Below are 15,381 nucleotides of genomic sequence, written 5' to 3' on the forward strand. Positions count from 1 at the left end.
TACACAACACTACCAACTTACCCATGCGAAGAAGTGCCCTTAGCAGTGGCCGCTCCTTAGCACTGACTGCCCCTTCGCGCTGACCGCTCCTTCGCGCTGACTCCACTTTAAATTAGCTCCGCAGAGGCAAAGAAAATATGTGGGGCATTATGCGAGTGAAGTTTAACCAATGAGGGAAGGCACAGTAGCGTGCAAAGGTGGTCGTCCCGACTGCGCGCACGTCATATGTGCACAACTGGGGATTGCAAAACTCTGCGCAGTGGAGGCATCCAATTGGGGTTTAAAAAAAAAAAAATTACCATCCTAGGTGAGAATAGCTTTCCAAGCAGTTCACTGCACTTCGAAAAAAAGGCGCACAAAAGGGGAATCACAAAAGGGGAATCACAAAAGGGGAATCACAAAGGAAGGATCACAAAGGAGGGATCACAAAGTGCCATCACAAAGTGGCATCACAAAGGAGTTATTTTCTTTGTGTGGAAAAGGAAAATCCCATTGCGACGGCTCACCGTTTCGCCCATTCGCATGTGAGCGAGAAGTGCCAGCAAGGCAGCTACCCAGAAGATAACCCTTTCTTCTCATCCAAGCACTCCCACCCACCAAGATGGAAATCCTGCCGCTAAGTGACCACTCAGGAGAGAAGAAACCAGAGGAGAGGGAAGCCGCAGTGGAACATGGCCGCGGGTTCAAGCGATGGAACCCTTATGTCGACAATGGAGGGTATGGCAAAGGAAGAGGGGATAACCCAGAAGGAGAAAATCGCTCGTGGAGGGAGAGGGAAAACTGGTTGGGGAATGATACCCACTCGGCACAGTGAAGAAGAAAAAGGATATAGCCAAGGCCATCACTCTGAGGAGACATAGCAGTGGACTCTCCTTAGTCAAATGAGCAGCAAACCTTAGCGGACGAATTACCCAACCGGTTTTCCCTTCACGATGGGTGTTGCCGCCTCTTCACCTTCACAAACGAGATTAATTGTACCCATAGCAAAGCTTTACACATGAATGTTCGTTTTTTTTTTTTTTTTTTTAATACCTCCTTTTTAACAGAACCGTTATCGGAGTGACCGGCAAGGACTACGTCATCTTGGCCGCAGACACAAGACTCTCCCTGTCCTACTCAATTTACACGAGACACTGTCCCAAAATATCAAAACTGTAAGCAGCCTGGTTTGCTCTCCTTTTGTTCGATTGTTCCTTTGTTGTTGATTTGGAGAGTGCACAAACCGGAGAGCAGCATCCTCGCCAAGCGAGCAGTGTGGAAGCCATCCAGAATGACTCATTGCCCCTCCTTCTCCTATCCGCAGAACGGATAAATGCATTATCGGCTCCTCTGGGATGCAGTCCGACATCAAGACGCTGCACTCATTGCTGAAGGTAAGAAAAGGGAGTTACGCGAACGGTTAGGCTAGGGGATGTGCGAAGAGATAAGGGAGAGGCCAACAGTGAGGCTTGACCAAGTGGGAGGCCTAGCTAATTGGGGAGCCTACGTGGGAGACCTCTTCAACTTCCTCCCCCCCCCGGTGCCGAGCTTACCCACCTTCACCGCCACCCACCCCCCTGTGCAGAAAAAAATTGAACTCTTCGTGCTGGAGCACGCGCACTACCCGGACATTCACGTCATAGCGAGGCTGCTCTGCGTGATTCTCTACAGCAGACGGTTTTTCCCCTACTACACGTTTAACCTGTTGGCGGGAGTGAGTAACGAAAACAAAGGAGTTCTTTACAATTACGATGCCATTGGATCCTACTGCGAAGCAACACACTCCTGTGTTGGAAGCGGATCGGCACTGATCCTTCCAATATTAGACAACCGAATGGAACAGAAGAACCAGCTAATCAAAAACCTAAACTTCAACTTGCGGGACGACATCGATTTTGTTAAGGATGCTATTACGTCAGCCACGGAGAGGGACATATACACAGGAGACAAAACAGAGATCTACATTATCGACCACATGGGTGTCAACACCACCACGCTGGAGCTGAAGCAGGATTAGGTGAGCAGCTAGCGGTTCACGTGCCTTCCGCCGTGTGGTTTCACTCGTGTTGCCTCATCTGAATCGCTTCATCTGAGTCGCTTCATCCGTGTTGCCTCACCCATGTCGCTTCACCCATGTGGGGTTGACCCTAGGCGTTTTTCCCCTAGGAGAACGCTCCCCCTTCTCTACGCAAGCTGGTCAAAAAAATGGGGGCACAGCACAAGTACGCGAATTCCCATACCATTCTGCCCATGTTGCATATAGCTGCGTTTTCCGTATTTTTCTGTTTTTTCTGACCACAAAATGTTAACTGTGCAATGTGCACACGGAGGGAGAACAAAACAAAAGCGTAGCCAAGTGAAAAAAAAAAAAATTCCATGTTGAAAAAAATGCTCCATTTTAATTTTCCCCCGTCATAATAACCCTTTAAAAGGGCGTCCATCTTAATGCTGATGAGGAGGGAGGCATAAAACATCCTATTCTTCACGATTACCAAAAGGGGAGTAAGAAATGGAAAAAAAGAACAAAGTGGGGTGAAAAGGGCGCATGCCACTTGTATTTTCCCCAGCTCTGCGTACACCCCCTCGGAGGAATTAAACATGCGCTGAGTGCGCGTGTATTCCGTGCGGAAATGCATCGCACATGTGCACATTTGCACGTGCGCACGTCCGGACGCATTTCGGCGCCTAGCCCCCCTGCACATCCGCCACCCCGATGAAGGGGTACTCAGGAGTGAACACCAAAGGGGGAGTGGCAAAGAAATTAAAAAAAAAAGAAGTGCTAAAAGGGGCAAACAACAAAAAAAAAAAATCACTAAAGGGGACAGCAAAATAAAAGGCACACAAGCCGCAATAAGCGCAATCAGCACAATCAGTGTAAGATCTGCAAAAAGCAATCGCAAGTGCTACGCGCGAAGGAGCTCGCACCACTCTCCGCACGCACACCCCCCCTGCTGACACGATATGTTCCACTTTATGGCATAAAAGCAGGGCGCACTTACCCGTTAATGTGCTCACCATCAGCCAATGTGTGAAAGAAACTGAACGAGGGACAAGTGCGCACATATATTTCCCAGGCCTGTGCATTTTTACGCAGGCTGACAATAGCTCCACTGCTCTGCTGCTCTGCTGCCCTACTGCTCTGCTGCTCTACTACTCTGCTGCTCTGCTGCCCTACTGCTCTGCTGCTCTACTACTCTGCTGCTCTCCCGCTTTACATCACCACCACCACACATTTATCAAGCTCACCTCTTGACCACCGCGAAGCGAGCAAAATGGACTCCCTCAGAAGGAACATACTAAAGGGGAGACTATGCACCACTCGAGGGATAAAATTCCAACCAAGGGACTTCACCAAATTTTACGCAAAAAATCACTTCAGTACAGACAATGATGAGAAAAGTGAAACAAAAGGGAACCACACAAACGTCAAGGAAAAAAAACCAAATGGATTACAAATTGACTGCGAAATTAAGAGTCCCTTGAAGGAGTTTTTAAACACGGACACTGCGTCCAGAGTTTTTGTTCTGAAATATGCGTGGAAATACATTAAGGATAATAATTTGCAAAATCCAAACACAAAGAGGAAAATCATCCCCGATGAGAAGTTGAAGAATGTGCTCGAAAAGGATGAAGTGGACATGCTGGAGGTTCCCAAGTTGCTGTTCCGCTACATGTCGTCCATAAAGAAGGAGTGAGGCTGCGCGTGTAGGCAGCGCGTGTAGGCAGCGTGTGTAGGCTGCGTGTGTAGGCTGCGTATCCAGGCAGTGTTAACTTCGACGGGGAACGTTTCACACCTTACCCATTCACCTTGCACAAGGTTCTCACAGACCTTTTAAGTTAGTGAAACGTCCTCAAAATTGCAGTACCCATTTCGTCTTTTTGTTGCGTCCGTGCGCGATTTTTGGCATTTTTTTTTTTTCCTCTCCCCCTTTCTTGCTGTTAAATATTCCCCAAGGAGCAGTCCCCTCACACCGCATCCTCGCTTTGCATGTTTTATTCGAACAGAACGTGCAGGTTTCTCCTGTTGTGCGGCTCACACGTGGGTTAGCATAAATGGGCGTACCCTCTTGAGTGTGCGCACGTGTGTAAATCACTTTCTCAAGCCGCGAAAACGAACGGACGCGCCCCCACCACTGCGCAGACTTTACCAAATGTAGACCCACCACTGGTGAGTTGGCTGATGCATATAAATAAGGACGCATCCCCATATCATGTTTGTAATTTTTTTTTTTCATTCCAACTTTATCTCTTCCCCTTTTGTAAATATGACAAATCAAATGGGCATTTTAGCAATTCGGATTAGCTAGCCAAAAGGCAGTTGTGTGTGCAAAAAAAAAAAAAAAAATGAACAGGTTAGGCAACTTTTGCAAAAACATTGCAACATTTTGTTTTGCTCCAGCGGTTAGACATCCATTGCAGGGCCCTTTCCCCACGTGTGTGCAGACGCCTTGGGGTGGGGAAGGGGGGAGAAAGACAGGAGCGGAAGCCGCAAGTGGGGTGACAGAAGTGCATGGATGTAAGTAAAAACGGTGGGTAGACAGGTGGGTAAGCAGGGCGGTGAAGGGGCCTCCAAACGGCCGCTAAACTGGCAAATGCGCCGAACTTTGAAAAGGAGGACAAAAAAATTGGGAGACATCCGCACTGTGCAGCGCTGCGGCTAACCGTCTCTGCCAAAGTTCACGTTGCTCAGGAACTTCTTCACAAAATTGAGCGTATTCAAGGCGCTGAACATGAAGGTGTGATTGCTAATCGAAATAGAAATGACGGAAAAGCCAAGCGCCCTGAGTAGTCTCTTCTTGAACAGCGAATTGGGGTTGTACAGAATGAGTCTCCCCTTTTGGAGGAAATGGCTGGGTCCGTCTATTTCTATGATGACCTGCAGGGGGAGGTGTGGCGGTGGTGTTGGGGTGATGTGGCGGTGGCGTTGCAGTGGTGTTGGCGTGATGTAGCGGTGGTGTTGGGGCGATGCTGCGATGGTGTTGGGGCGACGTTGCTGCACGGAAGCGACATCGCAACGGCGTGGTGCTCCCCGGCCACGCGGCTCCTTCGCAACATATCCAACGTACCCTCGAGCGTGGCACGTAAACATCCACGAGAAGGGAGTCCAAAATGAAATACTCGTTGTGGTGAAAAATACGAAGGTGCCTCAAATCGTTCGAAATTTTCTTATGTACAGATGAAGAAATTTGGTTCTTTTCTTCTCTTCGTTGATTTCTAGCTAGCTGTTTTTTCCATATATTTAACGTACTCAAGGAGACTTTGAAATATTTCTCAAATGTAGCTTGTATCTTTCTCTTCAGCGATGCAGTATTATCGATATGATCATTTGGAGCCACCATTTGTTCATATCTTTTGTCCATTTGTTTACCTGCCTTTGAATTTTTTCTCATTAAAAATAAACAGTAAGCAAAAGCGGCCTGATATAACTGCGACTGATGGATTTGCGAGATGAAAAATTGCAATTTGCTTGAATTTTTTTTTTTCCCATATTTTATAAATCTCTTATTACATTCGTGCAGGGCATTTTCAAAAATGTTGCTGGGGAAGAAATTCAAGATGGAAAGACTCCACAGGATGTTCGCAATGGACTGAACTTCACATTTGGCCCATTTTATACTTTTTTCTTTCAACTGGGATTCGAACAGATTTAGCAACTTTACCATAGTCATGCTCTTGTTTGTATCGTTATATAAACTTTCTTCTTCTTCTTCTTTTTTTTTTCTTTTTCTTCTTTTTTTTTTTCTTTCTTTTTTTTCTTTCTTTTTTTTCTTCTTCTTTTTCTTCTTTTTTTTCTTCTTTTTTTTCACTTAGGTGATTCATAAAGTCTGCATATTTGTGCTCGTCTATTTGTCCCCCCATGGGGTTACTTCTCTGTTGGTGTGGTTCCTCTTCTGGGCTCTTTTCCCCTACACTGGTTGGTGTGCTACCTCCAAGGGGGGAGTTCCAAACCGGTTTGTTCATTTCGCTGATTGGTAAGTCAACGTGTTGTGTTTCGTTTGGATCCTCCCTATGGAGATTGTTATTCGTATCACTAGACTGATGCCCATTGTACGTTTCCTCCAATCCGTTCACTTCCATAGTGTCACTTCTCTCCACTGCTTGACGGTTCGTCTCCTCGAAATGATTACCATCCCATGTTTTCACGTGAGTGTTATGTGAGGGGGAATGACTCACTTTGTTCTCCTTCCTGTTGTATATGTCTAGAGGGACGCCTATTCCAAGGTCTGCCATTTCTTTCTGGTTCAACTGGGGGCATAATACCTCCTGGTGCGGGTCCTCCTCCATCAGGGGGAACACATACTCCCCGTCGATGATGTGGACATACGGCTTGCAGTTGGGGGGCGGAGCGGCTTCCTCGGGGTCATCCGTTCGGGGGTCCGAGTTTGCCTCCCCGTTCCCGTAAAGGGCGTTCCCCTGGTCGCCACTTCCCTGAACGCCACTTCCCTGGTCGCCACTTCCCTGGTCGCCACTTCCCTGGTCGCCACTTCCCTGAACGCCACTTCCCTGAACGCCACACCGGTAGTAGCGCAACCTGTGCTGCGCGGGGACGTCCCTGTAGAGACCCAAGCCGACATTCGCGCAGGGCCAAAAAATGCTGGACCATGTCCGCATAGTCATTTTGTCCTTCTCCTTGGCAATCCTCTCCAGCGAGTATAACAAAAAATTTTCAAACAGGAGAAAGGCCGCGTACTTTTTATCGCTAGCTGTGTTCTCCGTCACTAAACTGTTAATGGTGATGTCCGCGTGAGAGTCCGCATGGGAGTCCGCATGTGAGTCCCCGTGTGAGTCCGCATGTGAGTCCCCGTGTGAGTCCGCATGAGAGTCCCCATGTGAGTCCCCACCGGTTCGTTCAAAATAGGTCAAATTTTTTCCGAATGTATTTTTCGACCCATTTGTGGGATCCGGGTTAAGTTTACTAATCGTTAGGTAGTCTTCCTCTAGGCCAAATTTTGTCAGATGGTTCTCCCTAATGACATGGAGAATATCCTTATTAGCAGAGTCAGCTGCAAAAATAGAGAGACTATACAAAATGGTAGCTACATCCTTCAGTAGAAGAGAATCAAAAATATCCAGGCCATAATTGTACAGGCTTATTAACAGATCGTAGTTACAACAGCTGGATGTTGCGATGGCCCAAATGACGTTGCTAAATTCTTGGGCCTTAAATTTGCGTTCTTTTAAATATTTTGACAAGCAGTTATGCACAGAGATAAACTCCTCCTTGGTGGTAATGAGTTCGAACTTGATTGCGCTGAAGGACCAAAGGATGATAGAAATTTCTTGTGCCTTGAAATTGTTGATATTCTCGAAAAATCTTTTTTTTATATTTTTCCATATGTCTACTTCTCGGTTGGATAGGATGGCTGACGCCCATGCGATGTTCGCCACGTGCTTTGGGATTACGGGCGCGTTGGTGAGTAGGGTTTGCTTCATCAGTGCGTAGATGCTGCTGTAGGTGCGTCTTGTGAGCAGATTTGCGTGGTTGTTGCAGGGGGGGCGGTCCTCTTCGCGCCGCGCCTGCTCAGTTGGCCCTTCCTCAGTTGATCGCTCCTCAGTTGGCAGTTCCTCAGTTGGCAGTTCCCCAGTTGACCGCTCCCCAGTTGACTGCTCCCCAGTTGACCGCTCCTCAGTTGACCGCTCCCCAGTTGACCGCTCCCCAGTTGACCGCTCCTCAGTTGACCGCTCCCCAGTTGACCGCTCCCCAGTTGGCTGCCATCCCCCCACCGTGGAATACGTCTCGAAGAGGCTGAAGGTCACCGGGTCGAAGTCGCTGCTTGCTGTCCCCCCCTGTCTCCCCCTGCCTTCTCCCCTCCAGCAGTAATTTTTATTCTTCACATGTTTGGCTATACGGTGATAAGCCGTCACAATGTTGACCTCATTAAAAACCTTTCTTTTTTCTGCGTCCGTTTTGGCTTTTTCACTGTGCTTGTTAAGGACGTCAAAGAGCTCTTCGACCGACAGGGCATTGACTAACTCCTGATTAATTATTATGTTCGAGTGATTAGCGCTGGGTTTTCCGGACGTACTTTTGGCGGAGTAGTAAGCGGACTGAAAATTTGGGGAGAAGTTTTCACTACTTACTGGCTCGTTGTGCTTGCTGTACTTCTCGAGGTCGAAGCTGTTCATTTCGTTGGTGTTGTTCCACGATGTAAATTTGAAGTTTACCTTTTTTTTTTTTTTTCTGTTGGCATTGATTTGGGGTTGGTCGTCGGACGGGGGATCGTCCCTCTTCCCACTGCCGCTTCCCCCATTGTCGCCTCCCTCATTGCCGCCTCCCCCGTTGCCGCCTCCCCCATTGTCGCTTTCTCTGTTTACGTTCACCTCATGGCCCGCTGCTCCACGTGAACCACCTTGGTCCTCCCCGCTGGTTAGCTTCAAACCGGTGCGAAGTGGGAGTCCCCTCGTGATACTTCTCCCCCGTTTTACATCTTTGGTACCACCGGTTAGGTTAAACCGAGTCACAAAAAGGGTGATCTTCTTTTTGTAACTCTTGTGGACAGTTCCATTGTCACATCTGTGGGTACCTTTTCCAAAATTATACCTTTTGGTGAAAGGATTTCCACAATTTTGGTGTAAAAGTGGAAGGTTCCCATTTCGCCTGAACAGAGCAAGGTAGTAATGACTGCTGCTTCGGGGATTTGTTTTCTTAAAAAGGTACAATTTGACAAAAAAACAAATAATGGTGAGTAGTGTTAACATCAATTCTTTCGATTTTCTACATCCTTTCAATTGTGTACATTGCAGCATGTGCCTCGTGTAGTTTTTACATCGAATGTTCTTGCTTTGTTTTCTTCATCAGGCCTGTTCCTAATTTTTTTTTTTTTTTTTTTTTTTTATAAATATTTTTTGGTGAGTCAATTCACCTGGGCATCTTCCCGCGGAGGGGATCGAACATACAGGCGTGTCGAGAGGTGATAAAATAAAAAATGGGGACCCCGCGGGACGCCATCAAATGTGGAGAAAAAATCAAGAGTGAGTGTAGCCCATCTGGTTAAGCGGCAAACCGACTGTGAGCAAAAGGGGGGGAGGTGTCACTTAAGTTGTGCCAGGTCCAATGGAATAATCACAAAACGGGAATAGGCAAAGGGGAATTAGGCAAAGGGGAAATAGCCAAAGGGGAAATAGGCAAAGGGGAAATAGGCAAAGGGGAAATGGGCAAACGGGCCGGCGAACGAGGGGCGTGCACCACTCGTGTGGTGTGTATTGTTGGAGCCCGACGCGCCGGAGGAGCATTCCGCTTATGCACCTCCAAGGAGGGACCCCAAATAGCTAACTTGCTCTATATTTGCACTTGCCGTGCGACGAGTTGGCGGTGATGACTCCGCGTCACCCTGATGAAGCCTTCCTACTGCCGCTACGGGGCAACGACGCAACGAAGCACACGCCAGTACGCATGCCGGTTTCCATTTCGAACGTTTACACCGAGGCTTAACCCTGCTGCGCTGCATCGCACATCGGCTTGGAGCTGTCCTTATGGGTGCACTCCACCCGATTCATGCTCATGGTTGACCCGCACGGGGCGGCTACTTCGGGGGTCATATTACACGAAAAAAAAAAAGGAGGCGTTACAGAAAAAAAAAAAAGCAACACGGGAATGCGAACATGGACCTATGCATGTACACACGGGAGTGCGAACATGGATCTATGCATGTACACACGGGAATGCAAACATGGACCTATGCATGTACACATGGGAATACAGAAAAAATGTTAACGCCGTGATGACGCGGCGAGCGTGGTCAGGCACGGTCAAGGGGGTGTGCAGCGGACTGGTGGGCAAAGCGGAGATCCCCCCACACACTTCCATCACAGAAGGGACTCCCGGTACATGGTCTTCTCCACATTGCTGTGCGAGCAGAAGGCTGCAAGGAGGGGAAAAAATGAAAAAAAAAAAATTTCAAAGCACACAAGTGCGCATTACACTCTTCTACGTGGCCCCTCCCTCGTCTCTGCATCGCCCCTGCGTCGTCCCCACGCATACAGACAAACTCGCACACAAACAGCGCTTTGCAAACGTGGCGCTGCAGAAGCAAAATCCTCTTGCGGAGGCAACTGTGCGTGTACCCGTTCCGCCTGGCTGCAACTCGATGAAGTCCCCATCCCCGACGGTACCTTCCAGGGTGTTCTTCCCGTAAATGAACTTTTCAAAAATGGACTGAAAGGGGGGGCACGAAGAAGGAGGCATGGAGGAGGCGTACAGGCGGCATGCAAGCGGCATGGAGGAGGCATTCATGCGGCATGCCAGCGGCACGAAGATGGTGGAGCGAAGAAAGCCAAGAGAGGACGGCGGAACAACTCGCGAACCGTTTCCTCCGCAGTCGCCACGCTCACCCACATGCTGCTCACCCACATGCCGCTCACCCACATGCCGCTCACCCACCTTTATGATAATCTGTCCCGTTTTTTTGATGAGGATGGCCCTCTGATGATCGATGTTCTTCTTGGAGTAGGAGCAAACCCAACTCTCCCTACGTTGATGAAGCAGCACAATGTCATGACAACTTAGATCGGTAGGTTGCGTGACGCCCATATCGGGTCCTGCTCTCTCAAATACGCACATAAACATACACACATAAACATACACACACGCATGCACTTCGCCTGGTGACAGAGAGCTCACACGAGAGAGACTTACTTCCCTCCGAGGACGTCGTCTCCCTGCGACACCTCCGGGTTAATGGCTATTAGATCTCCCATTTTCAGCTCCTTCCCACTAACAGGACAGGACAAACTCTTCGATGGACGCTTCACTTTTTTTATACTCAAGTCCTTCACCTTTACGTTTCTTGCTAACCAAAAGTTGTTTGATATGTCTAGTAGGTTTTTTTGTTCTTCCTTCTGCGGAGGGGGGGGGGAAGAGAAGGTGTAGTTGTTGGTAGGGGTGAGCCACCAAAATGCTGCCGAGTTCCATTGGAACGATGTCGATGTAAGGCATATGGAGGAGGCATATCCCTGCTGCATCGGCGGGGTGTCTTTTCTCCTCTTTTTTCTCCTCTTTTTTCTCCTCTTTTTTCTCCTTTTTTTCCCCCCTTTTCGCTCCCTCCAGGGAGTGCAAAATCACCTGCACATGTTCAGAATTATCAATTTTTTCCAACTCCTGCATGAACTTTTTTTTCTCCCTTTCGATCTGATAAGAAGCCTCTTCGTCCTTTCTCCTCTTCAAATCTTTAACGTGTTCATCGTATTCTTTCTTCCTCTTTGCGTAGTTTTTTTTTTGAGTCAAAAAATGATTGACGATGCACATTTTGCAAAATATGTATCCATAAGGGGTACTCACTGGTGTCTCCGCGCTCCGCAGGCATATCCAGCACTGCTCGAATCTCCGCATGGAGTCTTTCCCGAGTCTTTCCTTCAGGGTTCCCACATCTAGGGGGGTGACGTGAGAAGAGGATGGATTAATGGCGAGTTGGCGGAGGACGAATTGGCGGAGGGAGACCTACACATGAACGCACTTGTGATGACTCCCACGGGGGGCCACCCCAGACCAACTCTATGTGGCCCCTCTTTCGTCAAAAATAAGATAGTGTGACATGGAGCCAAATTTTTATTAACACACAAGTGAGCACTACAGAGCTGGAGGTAGTCCTCACCGGATACCTTCTTCCTTTCATGGTAGGTGAATATAGGGTTGGCGGTGTTATTTTTGCTATGCCTTGTCATGTTCGCTTCTCTTATTGGGGTGATTCATGTGGAGAGGGTTCAGGACGGGGTAGGGAATCACTTCCACATGGAGGCACTGTTTTGAGAGCTAACCACAGTTGTGCCGTTTCTTCTTTCCTTCTCTCTCCTTACGTAGCTCTACTGGCTTGTTCCAAGCAACATTCACAGTGGCCACTTAAGTAACCATCTGAGTGGTGCTCATATTCCTTTCCTACCTCAGGATGAGAGGAACTGCATGGCAAGATAAGGTTGCTTTTTTTTTTTTTTTTTTTGTGACTTCTATGCTAGTTTGCGGCTAAAGCTGGTCATGCGGTGAGAAGGGGCATCGCTTGGGGGACTTTTTTTTTTTTTTTCTCCACATTTTTTTTTTTTTGTCAATTCCGCATTTTCAACGCGCAGTGGCTAGGCGAGTGGGGGGAACCGCTCTCCCCCTTTTTGGACGCACAAAATGGGGTCGCGTTTGCTCTTGTTAGGCTTGGTTTTTTTTTTTTTTTCACGAAGACCGCGCGGACAAGGTAACACCGAAATGGTAACTCCGAAATGGTAACTCCGGAATGGTAACTCCGGAATGGCAACACCGAAATGGACGCCCTGTCCGTCTGCCCGCGCAACTCCGAGCGGCCACGCGCGGCCGGCTTCGCATGCGCGGCCCGCCAGGTCATTTTTGCCTTGTGTCCCAGCTCCGCAGTGGGGAAGTCGCAAAGTTGCAAAAAGCTGCAAAGTGGAAAAAAACGGCAAGGTGGAAAAAAGCGGCAAAGTGGAAAAAAACGGCAAAGTTGTTAATTGCTAAAATGTTAAGCAGCCAAACTGCTAAAGCGCTAAGTAGCGAATTGGTGATATCCCCCCACCTTTGAGAGGCACCCGCGTGTGTACACGGAAAGACGGATTTAGCACGCCACGAAACGCAAAAAGGTTTTTTTCCCACCCCCAGGGGGGCTATTTTCCCTTGGGCAGCTCATTCCACGTAAAGGAACAAAGCGCATCAATCGTTAATATGCTTCTCGGTTTGGGGTGAAGGGTGAAAGCAGCGCAAGGGTGAAGGCTGCGTAAGGGGAGTTAAACCTTTTTCATGTCACTTATATTGAGCGCTTCCCATTTAGCCCTTCCCATATAGCGCCTTCCATTTAGCGCTCCCCATTTAGCCCTTCCCATATAGCGCCTTCCATTTAGCGCTTCCCATTTAGCGCTTCCCACTTAGCCCTTCCCATCTCGCCGCTCCCATCTCGCCTCTCCCATTTGAACGCCCTGCGCACAGAGGCTTGCTTCCTCTTCCCACTTTGCAACCCCGTTGCCCTTGCGAAAATGACGTCGAACCCGCTAGGAACGGACATAAGCTTTTTGGACAAAAATTTGACGCAGATATTTCGAGACTCGGAAGAATGGCTAACGCTGGAGTACCTGTTACAAATGAATGTGCGGACGTCAAGGGTCCGACTGGTGCAGGCATGGCACCTGTCTCCTGTCCACCTGATAAATAAATTTGAGAAAAAGAATTCGAATAAGTTGGTTTTGAAAAGCTTTATTGATGTATCGTCTCTGGACATGGATAACTCCATCCAGGACGTCTGCACGCGTGGTTTTTCCGTGTCGCGCAGGGGGCTGCGCCTCTCCGTGGGGAATTTCAAGTAGGTGCGGTGAGGCGGCGATGCGGTGTTGCGGCGGTGTAATGATGCTGCGCTGCAATGATACTGCGTTGCCATGATGCTGCGTCGCCATGATGCTGCGTTGCCGTGTTGCCCCCCACCGCTGAAACCTTTGGCGCGCCCCTTCCCTTCGCAGCATCCCGGGATTCCCCCTAACCTCCCTGGACGCGGGGCGCGCAATAGTGAACCCAAACGAGCTGGAGGGAGAGACAGACTCAACGTACAAGGCGAAGAAAACTCTGAGGAACATCCTAAAGCACAGCGAAACGGTGTTGCTATCAGGAGAGAGAAGCGTATTCGAGTTTTTCCTATGTGATGTGGGTGTAGGTCTCTCTCTATCTGTGAGTGAAAAGGACGCAGAAATGTACAATAGAGATACAGTGCCAATAGAATATGACAGCATTTTTATTGACAAGCAGAAAGTGAGTGCATTGGATCACTCGTTGACAGTCCATTATAGCAATAAGGATGAACAGCAAGGTAACGGTATCTCGAGGGGGGTGTCCAATCGAGAGGATGAAAAGAGCGAAAAGATAAACTTAGCCTTGGGAGGAGACACCATGGCATCATGCGGAGTGCTCCCACATTACACATTCCATCACGAGTACATCATTTTTGATAACTCCCAGTTGTTACCTCGTTACTTAATACAATTTGAATGTGACCCAAACGGAGAAGAACATTTCAGTCTGCCCTTATGTGACTACTGTGGAAACGCACCATCTGTATTTTATTGTGAATCGGATGAGGTCAAATTATGTGCAAAGTGTGATCATATTATACACACACAAAATAAGCTTGTGAAGAAGCACATCCGGAAGACGCTCAACGAAGCACAGACCATATCTGGGAAATGCAAAATCCATGTACAGGAACGTGTAAATATGTTTTGCACAATTTGTCATTTGCCCATATGCAATAAATGCGTTTCGAGTCATGCACACACAGATTTATGTGGAGAGAATTTCCCCTGGTTAATTAAAAAAAACGATGCAATAATTTCACTTAATTTAGCTTATAAAGCCATCATAAAACATAGCGCCATTCCTTCAAATTTGGTCAAAGGAGAAAAAAAAAAATTAAATGATGTGTTGAAAAAAGTCGATAAATTGTATGAACAAGTCAGGTCAAATATAAAGGATGCAGAAAAACATGTGTACTCAATTTTAGAAGATGTGATTAAACAGCTACATGTAATTACTGACCATAAAATGTGTACAGTGTTGAGTGAGGAATATGAGTTGAAACGACAGTTTTGCGAAATTGCATGGAACGAAAATTTTCTGTATTATCTCCAAACAGTGTTACCTCCAGCCGATTTTATGAACGCCTGGCTTAAGCACTGCTTGGTGCGAGAAGAAATTGAAAGGAACTCGGGGCACGCGGAGAAGCCGAACGCGCTCGTGTTCCCCGACATGTGCATTCGGGGGAATATCAACGTCGTCACGGAGGAGTCTGCGCGCCACGCGGGGGAGAAACAGCACTAAATGTGGGGCGGGAAGATCCACGTGGGGGAACACTCAATAGAGTATATCCCCCCTGTGGGGAGGCAGTTCAGCCGAGGTAGTTGCCAGCTTTCACTCGACACAGTGAGGCTATACACGCGTTACTCCTCCTATGCAGCCTTCCCTCGGCGCTCCACCGTTACGTGCCCCTCCCCATGGGTGGATTTTCCACCGGTGAGTACAATCACATCGCATCACATAGAATCGCATCGCATCGTATCGCATCGCATCGCATAGAATCGCATCGTATCGCATCACACCACATCGCATAGAACCGCGCTTTGCATCCTCGTTGGCGTATTTTGAACGGAACCGTGTGGACATGTACACATATGCGCTTTTCTCCCCCGCGAGTTAACCCCGTTAAAGGGTGCACAAATTGACACAAAAAGGGGTACCCTCGTTGGTGGCGGTCAGTTAGCCGATCACCCACTGCAACGTCGAAAAAGGGGCATTCCAACATGTTGACGTTGCGAAGATTGGACTTTTTTTTTTTTCCTTTGCTATTTTGGTGGACTGTTCACACGAGGTGATGGGAAAAAAAAAAAAAACAACCGCCCATTTCGGACCGCGAAACGGGATGTAACGATGTC

General features: G+C 48.1%; 5 protein-coding genes across 5 annotated transcripts; 3 read left to right on the forward strand and 2 right to left on the reverse strand.

The window, feature by feature from the left end:
- Positions 1–275: 275 nt before the first annotated feature.
- Positions 276–1,996, forward strand: PCYB_102340 (proteasome subunit beta type 1; the record flags this gene model as incomplete). The annotated part of the gene is made up of 4 exons (XM_004222783.1): positions 276–717; positions 1,047–1,154; positions 1,304–1,373; positions 1,565–1,996. Exons 1-4 carry the CDS (start codon positions 602–604, stop codon positions 1,994–1,996), a joined length of 726 nt encoding a protein of 241 aa, XP_004222831.1. The 5' UTR covers positions 276–601.
- A 1,255-nt stretch (positions 1,997–3,251) lies between these two features.
- PCYB_102350 (hypothetical protein) lies at positions 3,252–3,674 on the forward strand (the record flags this gene model as incomplete). Its single annotated transcript, XM_004222784.1, has 1 exon — positions 3,252–3,674. One exon carries the CDS (start codon positions 3,252–3,254, stop codon positions 3,672–3,674), a length of 423 nt encoding a protein of 140 aa, XP_004222832.1.
- Positions 3,675–5,664: 1,990 nt separating this feature from the next.
- PCYB_102360 (RAP protein) lies at positions 5,665–8,106 on the reverse strand (the record flags this gene model as incomplete). The annotated part of the gene is made up of 2 exons (XM_004222785.1): positions 5,665–7,429; positions 7,715–8,106. The coding sequence occupies 2 exons, from the start codon at positions 8,104–8,106 to the stop codon at positions 5,665–5,667; spliced, it is 2,157 nt and encodes a 718-aa protein (XP_004222833.1).
- A 1,680-nt stretch (positions 8,107–9,786) lies between these two features.
- PCYB_102370 (hypothetical protein) lies at positions 9,787–12,037 on the reverse strand (the record flags this gene model as incomplete). The annotated part of the gene is made up of 6 exons (XM_004222786.1): positions 11,571–12,037; positions 11,258–11,346; positions 10,616–10,818; positions 10,316–10,448; positions 10,045–10,135; positions 9,787–9,842 (listed from the first exon to the last, which is right to left on the reverse strand). Exons 1-6 carry the CDS (start codon positions 11,638–11,640, stop codon positions 9,787–9,789), a joined length of 642 nt encoding a protein of 213 aa, XP_004222834.1. The 5' UTR covers positions 11,641–12,037.
- A 905-nt stretch (positions 12,038–12,942) lies between these two features.
- On the forward strand, positions 12,943–14,770 carry PCYB_102380 (zinc finger protein; the record flags this gene model as incomplete). The annotated part of the gene is made up of 2 exons (XM_004222787.1): positions 12,943–13,265; positions 13,420–14,770. 2 exons carry the CDS (start codon positions 12,943–12,945, stop codon positions 14,768–14,770), a joined length of 1,674 nt encoding a protein of 557 aa, XP_004222835.1.
- Between the last annotated feature and the right edge of the window lie 611 nt (positions 14,771–15,381).

The sequence above is a fragment of the Plasmodium cynomolgi genome, chromosome 10 (genome assembly GCF_000321355.1).
Source record: "Plasmodium cynomolgi strain B DNA, chromosome 10, whole genome shotgun sequence".
Classification (NCBI taxonomy): Eukaryota; Apicomplexa; class Aconoidasida; order Haemosporida; family Plasmodiidae; genus Plasmodium; species Plasmodium cynomolgi.